The following is an 8,997-nucleotide window of genomic DNA, read 5'->3' as shown; positions in this document are numbered from 1 at the left end:
TGGCTGGGATCAAAGCCAGCCCCATTCTCAAGCTGTTCTTTGTTCTCTGGTTTATCCAATACCCCCTTATCCCTCTCCTTGCCCTCCCACCTCCCCCTCTCCATTTTACCACAGGTCTTAAAAATTAAGCTGTGCATGAAACCAAACACCACACTTGAGCACTGCCCAGCAAATGCTCTTCATGGTCACAGAAGAACACTAATTGACCATAAAAAAGGGATAAGAGCAGCGTGCCCTTATATGGGCAGAGGCTAGACAAGCATCTGACACAAACATAATTTTTAAAGAAAAAATAATATTTATTTGCAATATAAACAAAGTCCCAATATTGGATCAGTATATATAGGGTCACTAATTTTCCTTCATAACTCAGAAATCAGAACCATTCCTCACTAACAAGCTCTCATTTGTACTAATCAGAAGATGCATCTTATTTTTTTTCCTGTAAAGAAGAAAGACCACTAACAGCACAGGAAGCCTTTACAAACCAGCTTAGCTGTAATGCAATACAGATGCACTGTCAAAAAATCCCTGAAAAAATAAATTCCTCCATGAGGTAAGATGCAATTAGGATATTCTCAATTTTCTCACTCGCAACCGTACGCCCATTCTCCCTTCCAATGACCCACGATCCCAACATTGTGGCAAACAAAACCCAACAAACAAACAAACAAAAAACAACCAGAAAACAAGAAACAGAAGCTCATTCCAACATTCTGATAACATCTTGTAACAAAAAGAACAGTTTCAGGATGTGACAGCGTCAAACATTCCTCCAGATAAAGATTTTTTTAATTCTTTTTTTCATTTTCTTGAAAAAAGTACAAAAAACTGGATATTTAGAAAAAATCCGTGGCTTTTTTTTTTTCTTTCAGTTACATGAGAGTTAAAGTGGACAGGGAGGGGGGGAGAAAGGAGGGACTACATTGCAGCCAATAAAGAATCTCCAAATCCGTTCTGCCCTCCTCCCAGAAATTATTACCACTTCCTCCCCTCCCAGCTTGGAATAAGGAGTTTGCCAAACACTAGCCAGAAATACATACAAGTCTTCTCAGAATAGAAGGCACGGCTTAAAGTTATTCGAAAGAGGAAGAAGGAAAAAAATCAGAACCTCTGTTGAAAGCTCCAATCATCTCAGAATTTGCCAGTTAATATATATATTCATATATATATATATATATATAAAATCTCTGTTACAATGCTTTCCTCATCACTTCCACACCTCCTCAGGCCCCTCAGGAGTGTGTCCCACCACGGGATCCTTGCTCTGCTCCGGCGCTCGCTGTGCTCCCCTCGCCCGGCAAAGCTTCGCCTGCGCCCAAGAAACGCCAGCGCCGTGACTCCCTCTGCGCTCGGCGAGCTGCGGTGGGTCCGGGCCAGCTGGGTGACGCTACGCCAAGTCAAGAGGCAGCAGAGGATGAAGCTGGGCTCAGACATGCTTCTACCCACTCTGGAGGCTACAGGAGTTTTACCTCTGGCAACAGCAAACAGTGTTTTTTGGCAGGGGTGGCATTAAAAACCAAAAAAAGCTTGCGGCTTAGTCACCTTGGCTGAATCAGTGCAGAGTTTGTGATTGTGAGTGCAGGAGTGGTGAAGGGGTTGCGTTTTAAGCCCAACTGGCCTTCACACATAACAAAGCTTCCTACCAGATGCTAACAACAACAGCAGCAGCATGTATCTCTCTCGGGAGTACCCAATAATATGCCAGGACATACCAAGGCTTCACAAAGTGTGCAAAATGCATTTGGTCAATATAAACATTTGATTAAAAAAAATAATAAATGATCAAACAAGAAACAGACTAAAATACTGGTTTTGCAACCTCGTCTGTACAAACAGTCAGGAACTTACATATTTAAAAAGAGTTTGAACCCAAGGCTTGAGTAAGATCTACCTTTTCTTTTTTCAATCAAAAAAAGTAAACCTGGGTTTTAAAACAGTCTTGGCCCAACACCTTTTGTTCAAGGTTTCCAAGTGCATGAATCTCCTTGTTTTCCACAGCAAGCTAACCCCTGGTAGCTCTTCACACGTGTGCGTGTTCTGACAGTCCCAATGCACCCAGGAAAGCGGTTATTGCCGGTGACAGCTGCGCTCACAATGCTGTAACATCGCCCGTGTTAAATAACCCCCTGTAAAAACACTACCTCTTGGAACCACTTGGATCAGGATACTACTGAACGGCATCAGCCTTCCTAAAGCAGCGATCAGGCACCTCTGCCCAGAGAAGCTACTCCTTTCAGAGCTGCCTGGCAAGACAGATATTGTCGTAAGAGTTGAAATGCTCAAGAGAAGCGATTCGATGCTCGAGTTCCCGACCAGGCAGTGTCCTCTTCATGTGGACTCCAGGGTGTTCAGCTGAAAGAGGTTGTGGTTGGTGGGGGTGGTGAAGTAGAGCTGTTCACTGGGCGAGCGGTTGTCACAAGGGCTGTTGAGTCCCAGAGTCCGCTCAAAGTCCAGGAGCTGGCCCATGAAGTTAAAGTTTGGGGAAATGTTGGACTTTTTCCTTTTCACAAAGTCATAGGCATCATTCAGGGACAAGTTGAGTTTTTGCATCAAGTAGGCGACAGTGACTGTTACGGACCGGCTGATGCCAGCGAGGCAGTGAACAAGGATCCCACACTTCTTGGAACGGGCCTCATCTGAAACAAGACAAGGGGAAGGGGGAGTCTATTATTCTGCACCAAAAATGCACAGCTTTGGAGCAGGGCCAGGTGGCAGCTGCAAGCTGCTAGGACCAGGATGACTGCCAGAACTGGATCCACTGCTCCTGTTGACACCATCTCATGTCCCTTTGACATTCACATCTCTCCCCACAGGGCTCCTGAGATATTCCTGCTCAGGAATATCTATTGTTTAGCATGGCAAAGCTGCACATCTCCAGCAAGGCCAAGCATCTCACGTGCTTGAGAAGTATGAATCAAGTTTAGCAACACATCCCTCGCCCAGCAAGCACTGGAGTCCTCTATTTAGAGAACTGGAATAACCCACAGAAGGCAGGTGGAGCTGGAGACAATGGCTCCAGGGAGATGCTGGTGGTTGGGCACAGCACATCCATCTCAACACCACTAACTGGGGAAGGCTGCACACTCAGTGCCAGGCTGCAGCCCAGCACCACCTGAGCTATTCTCTTCTGCTGTTCTTGTCCTTCCACTAGAAAATTACATGAACGTAGCTGATATGCCAATCTAAGCAGAGTCTGAAGTGCAGGAACTTCCCTTATTGTGAAACTGTTCTTTAGGATCGACAGAAATGCACTTCACTACAAACAAATGCTTGTGCTGGAGGAGGCTCTCAGGATGAATGGTAGCGGGAAGCAGGAATGCAGGCTGGACCGAAACATGGCGAGGGAACAGTGAGGAGATTTCCCCTCCCTTGCCACCGAGTGAAAGGCACACACACACTCATTGTCTCTCGCACAGCCGGAACAGCGTGACCCCTTTATGAATTGACATCTTGGTGCTGAAAGAGGGACACGCCGCTGAGAGCACTGAATGCACGCAAGTACCCGGCACTGCTTACTTCTGGGCAGCCCTATTTGCAGTCAGGCATTTGACTGAGAGCTTGGCAGGCAGGGAGAAGGTGGCAGGAGAAAGAGGATCCTTGGGCAAAGCTGGAGGTAAGAGACACTCTGGCACCACAAGCACAGGGAAGGGCAAAGAAGATGCAGGCAAAACAAAATCCAGACCCAAGCCACAACAGATTTTCTGCCCAGCCTTCAGAACCAGGCAAGAATTTCCAGTATGGTGGGCCATCACCCCCCAGTGTACCCAGCCCTCCCCTCAGGCTCTCCCATTCAACATTTTTCCAGACATTTTTGCCTTTCATCTGACCTGCACGGCATTTCTTGGTGTTTGGTTTTAGAGTGAGGTAATCCTCCATTTCCTGTCATTAACTGGAAAGCACAAGCTCAGTGCTCACAGAGACATCCACTGACTGGAGCAGACAGATCCCAAATGCCACATGTCAGCAGGAACCCTGTACCTCACCCCTGACGTTTAACACCACACTCAGCGCAGGAAGTGCGGACAGGACACCAGATGGGTCCCTGTTGCTGCGCTGAAGCAGCTGCTTCTGACCACAGCCACGTTACTGGAGGGCAGAAGGTGGGGGCAGAGGAGAGAATGTGGGAACCAGGGTTTCCAAAGGCTGAAGAGCAGCCAAGGAACTCCTACTCCTCTGCCCCATTTCAGGCTTTATGGCACAGCAAACACCAGCACTGGGTCTGAAACTGGGGCAACAAAGCAGCACTGAGATGGGCTGCACAGGTTTCAGTCTGAAGGTAAAGGTTTCCTTTACCTATACCAATGTTTTTAATCAGATATGAAGCCATGGGGCCTTTAATAGTTAACAGTGATATTAATACCTGTGCCATTTACTCACATAAACCAGAACTGATTAGACTAATGACCATCATGAGCAAACAGCACAGGTCAGGTTGGAAGTGTATCAGCCTGACACACACAATTAAGAAACAATTTTCAGAGTCAAGACCAGCTGAGAGAAGGGATCTGCCTCCCTGCACCCCACCACGACAAGCCAAGGCTGTCTCAGGGGTTGTCTGCACAGCAGCTTTTCCATCTGAGCTCTGCAGCACAATTATAATCACTAACTCATTGTGTTGACACTTACCTTAGGAGCAGTATCCATACAAGGAGTTAGTTATGCTAGGCTGACATACAACGGGATCCCAACTAGACTAGCAAATCCCCTCAGGAAAACACACACACATTTTAACCACACTTGGGGCTAAGAAATCGCTGGCACCAGTCACATTAATGCAACTCCCATCAACACTCACTCCTCCCAGCAAAGCAGTTCCCCACCACCGGGGCTCAGCCTTTCCACTCAAGTGCAAATCCCATACAAGCGAAGAGGCAGCGGGGCCGGTCCGACCACTTGCAGGTAACTTGGCTGTTGTGCTGCAAGAGGGCCGAATTTTGGAAGGGAGGCCTCCCTGAACCCAGCCAGGGTGACATGCACCAGAAGTGCCACCTTGGCAGCACGTCACTGAGCTGCTAAGCCAGTGTCAATGCTGTGCCCTGGAGAGGTGAGGCTGGAGATGAGCAACAGCCCTGGGAAGTGGCACACCACATTCCCAAGCAGGGAGTATGAAAAGAGGTGTTCTGCCAAGTACCTACCAATGAAAGCAATGGCCTCGGGAAAGAACTGCGAGAGGTTCTGGCTCCAGTGATCTGAGATGGGGATCTGCTTGTACTTGAACTCCCCGTCGTGCTCAAACATGTTTGGCAGGTTAGGAGTCACATTCAGGATGTATTTAATGCCGTATTTGCCCAGGACGTCCAGGTTGGTCGAATCTTTGGCACAGCCCAGGTACAGGTAGGGTAGGATCTGGACCGGAAAGGCAGGCTGATTGTTCGGGATGGGACTCCCGTCCGACTCCGTGGCACTGCTGGGCTCCCTGTCGGACTCGCCGTCCGAGCAGTCGGAGCTGATCCGCAGCCCTCCCAAGCCAAGGACCGATGCCGGGGGAGAGTTGCTGGGTGAGGAGCTGTCAAGGTTCGTCTCGCAGTGCTCAGAATATTCGGTCTGAAACTTGTTAAAGCCACCTGGGAAGGGGGAAAGGAGAAAGGGAAGGGGAAGGACAGAGAGAAAAAGATGTTTTATTCTTCAGAATGGGCAATCCTTCTATCTGTACACATGTGCATGTTACTTAGCAAGACTTTGCCAAGAAAAAGTTGGTATCCCTTCAACTTCACACCAAGAAAGGAATGTCCCTGCTCCCTCTTCTTCCCTGGCCAGACTGCTACTGAGCAAACAGGTCCCAGGAAACCAAAGAGTGTTTCTTACAAAGTTTACTCTTATTTGTGATAAATAGGGGCCAAACCTCAACCACAAAAGAAACAAACATCAAAAAATAAAATCAGTGTCAAGAGACAATCTCGCCTTGTTTAGCATCTCAAAAATACAGGTCTGGGGCATTTTAGGCAAGAGCTATTATGCCACCTAGACAGAAAAGCACAGAAGTATCTTTGTCTGAAATGATAAATCAAGGACAACCACCACATAATCATGCCAGGCACTAAATCCCAATGAGAAATAACACATCTTCAAGCAGGAAAAAAGACCCTAAGTTTGGCTAGAGAGTGATCCTCACACCTGTTTTATCACTACAAGCAGGTTTTGTGACAGAGCAGCGTCACAGGTTTGTTCTTCACCCAAACCAAAGCACATCAGGAGGGAAGGGACCCTACGTGTCTGTCCCTCAGTCCTTTCCTCCAGCTCCTCGGCTCATCTTGGGAAGGAAGGCAGAGAGAGGCAGGGAAGCAAAAACCCCACCGATCCTCTCCAGGCAATATTAAAGCAGAGCTCAGCCATCAGGATCTGACAGTGACAAATGGTTTAATTAGAAAAGGCTCCTGGAAACTTCGTTAGTGGGTTCGGCGGTTGCGGCGGGGTCACTGAGCAGGACAGACAGCTCCTGCCACATCCATTCATGAAAAAGGCTCGTCCTTGCCCTCCTCCTCCCCCCGCGCCGCCAGACAGCGCCGAGGAGCCATTTTGGAATTTTAATTGGAAACATTTCCCACCGAGGCTCCCGGAAAAAAAAAAAAAAAAAAGCAGAGAAAGGGGCTCAGCTCCTCCCCTGCCCATGGGGGAGAGCTTAGCAGTAACTTCAAAGCCGCTCCTTCCTGCCTAGGGATGAGGACTGCGGGGAGAAAAACAGGGATACAAAGGGAAGGAGCAGCGGAACCCATGGGAAACCCCAAACCGGGATGGGATGGTGGGATGGATGGGATGGGGGTCTCGCCCACCGGCACGGGCAGGGATCGGAGGGTCGAGGAGGAAGCGCGATCAAACCCTGTACTTGCCCCCACTCCATGTTTTTAAAGGAGGCTTGTGCTGGTCCCCAAACACCTGCCTGTCGCCCTGCCACCCCAATCCCTCCCCAGGGGCTGCCCCGGCTCCCCAGAGCGGCTCTATCAAGGAGCATCAGTGTTTCTTAAAGAGCTGCGAGTGGCAACTTTGTTGACCACTCTCCCCCCCGCACACACACACACACACACACACACACACACACACACACACACACACACACACACACACACACACACACACCTCCTCCGTTCTCCTGTTATTTCTGCCTCAAACCCGCCACCCAGCGACCGCACTGGGAGCACTGGGAGGATGGGAAGGGTCCCAGCAGCCCAGCTGTGGGCTCTGCTCAGCCCGCTGCGAGCTTTCAAAATGGCCAAAAAACAAACAAACAACAACAACAACAAAAAACAACAACGAAAAACGAAGCCCGCAAACCCCCGCCAGCCCTCCCGCAGGGGCGTGTGCGGGATGCGGGCTCGGTTCCCCGCAGCGCATCTCCCCGCTCCCCATCGCCCTGCCCCGGGGGACCAGCCGGGCTTGGCCCCTCCAGACCCGCCGGCACTGCCGGGGAAAGGGGCACTGAAACCCAAGCGCTGCTTTTCGGAGATGTGGGGAGGTGAAAAAAAATACGGGAGGGCCCTCCTGCCCCGCACCCCAAAATCCGGCCATCCCTCCCTGCGGGGAGCGGAGCCGAGGGGCTCCCCGGCTCGGGACGGGGCTGGGGGGCTTCTCCCGCCCCTGTCGGGCAGGACACGCAGGAAGAAGCGGAGCGCTCCAGGCTCCTTCCAGCCTGCGACCATTTTGTGCGGGGGATTAAGGCGGGATGCAGAGGAGGGAAAAAAATAAAATAATTTTAAAAATCAGGCAGAGGGGGTGAGGGGAGGAAGCAAAACAATCCAGACATCTCCGGCCGGCCAAGGGATGGGCGTCCGGGGATGCAGCGGCCGGCCCGGGGGTGCGGAGCGGGACACGGGCAAGGGGTGCGGGAGCTGGACGGGGCCGGAGGAAGGGCGGGGGGCACCTCACCTTTCAGGTAATAGGCTTTGCAGCCGTCATCGCGCAGCTTCTGCAGCAGGAGCCCCAGCACGGAGGTAGCGGCGCCGCTGTCCTGCCAGTCGGCGGTGGCCTCGTCGTAGAGCAGCACGGTGTCGGCCTTGCAGCGCTTGACGAAGCGCTCCTTGTCCTCGTGGTTGGGGATGATGGAGCGGATGGGCAGGTTGCCCTTCTTGAGGCGGCGCAGCATGAGCCCGGGGATGGCCAGGTTGATGGCCGTCTCGATGTGCGAGCTCTCGAACAGCTCGTGGGGGCGGCAGTCGAGCAGCAGCAGCGAGCGGCCGCCGCCCGACTCCAGCTCCTCCTGCAGCCACTCCGCGCTCTTGCACGGCATCGCCGCAGCCATGGGCGCCCGCGGGGAGCTCCCCCAGACCTGCGTTTTCATGGGGCTCGGCAGCGGCGGCCGCCAGCGCCCGGCCCACCGGCCACCCCCGCGGCGTCCGGACGCGGCCCCGCTCCGCCGGGTCGCTCCCTGCGCTGCGCCGGACGCGGCTCGGCTGGGCTCGGCACGGCCGTGGGTACGCGCTGTGGCGGCCCGGAGCGTGGCGGCAGCCCCCACTCTGCCCTACGCGCTGCGCCCCATCCCGGCGGCCTCAATTAAAGCGGCGCTTCGGCGGCGGCTCCGCGAGTCCCGCCCCGGGGCGGGGCCGGGCCAGGCGGGGCCGGGGCCAGGCGGGGCCGCGCCGCTCAGCCCCGCACACGCTCCGCGCCCGGCCCCGCCCCGGGACACGCCCCCACGCGCCCGGCCAATGGGGGACGCGGGACAGCCGTATATGGACATGGGCGGGACCGAGGTGTGACCGCATATAGATGGGGCGGGGTGATGTTGACCAAATATGGGCAAGGGCGGGGCCGCGGGGGGGCAGAGCGCGGGAAGCGCTGCAGGGGCAGCGCTGTCGTCGCCGCTGGGCACGGCCCGTCCCCGTCCCCGTCCCCGTCCCCGTCCCGCCGGGGCTGCCTCGCTCCCCTCACCCCCAGCTGCCTTTCAGGCTAAAGTTTAATAAAACATTCAAGCAGTGAAGTGACCCGGCCCACCGACGGCGGGTGCGGAGGCCCTCGTGGGTTTGGAGTGGGTCGTGCCCAGCCCTGCCTCGGTCTTTTAACAGC

The 8,997-nt window shown here is 53.2% G+C and overlaps 1 protein-coding gene across 1 annotated transcript; it reads right to left on the bottom strand.

The window, feature by feature from the left end:
- Positions 1 to 275: 275 nt before the first annotated feature.
- DUSP7 (dual specificity phosphatase 7) lies at positions 276 to 8,498 on the bottom strand. Its single transcript, XM_071550522.1, has 3 exons — positions 7,864 to 8,498; positions 5,139 to 5,567; positions 276 to 2,639 (listed from the first exon to the last, which is right to left on the bottom strand). The coding sequence occupies exons 1-3, from the start codon at positions 8,273 to 8,275 to the stop codon at positions 2,332 to 2,334; spliced, it is 1,149 nt and encodes a 382-aa protein (XP_071406623.1). The 5' UTR covers positions 8,276 to 8,498; the 3' UTR covers positions 276 to 2,331.
- Between the last annotated feature and the right edge of the window lie 499 nt (positions 8,499 to 8,997).

Source organism: Pithys albifrons, chromosome 3 (genome assembly GCF_047495875.1).
Source record: "Pithys albifrons albifrons isolate INPA30051 chromosome 3, PitAlb_v1, whole genome shotgun sequence".
Classification (NCBI taxonomy): Eukaryota; Metazoa; Chordata; class Aves; order Passeriformes; family Thamnophilidae; genus Pithys; species Pithys albifrons.
This window is presented reverse-complemented; position numbering and strand designations above follow the sequence as displayed.

Coding starts and splice junctions, on each gene's coding strand:
- DUSP7 (XM_071550522.1), bottom strand. CDS start 8,275: ATGAAAACGCAGGTCTGGGGGAGCTCCCCGCGGGCGCCCATGGCTGCG. Junction 5,568..7,863: donor CAAAGCCTATTACCTGAAAG/GTGAGGTGCCCC, acceptor CCCCCTTCCCAG/GTGGCTTTAACAAGTTTCAG. Junction 2,640..5,138: donor CGAGGCCATTGCTTTCATTG/GTAGGTACTTGG, acceptor GTCTTGTTTCAG/ATGAGGCCCGTTCCAAGAAG.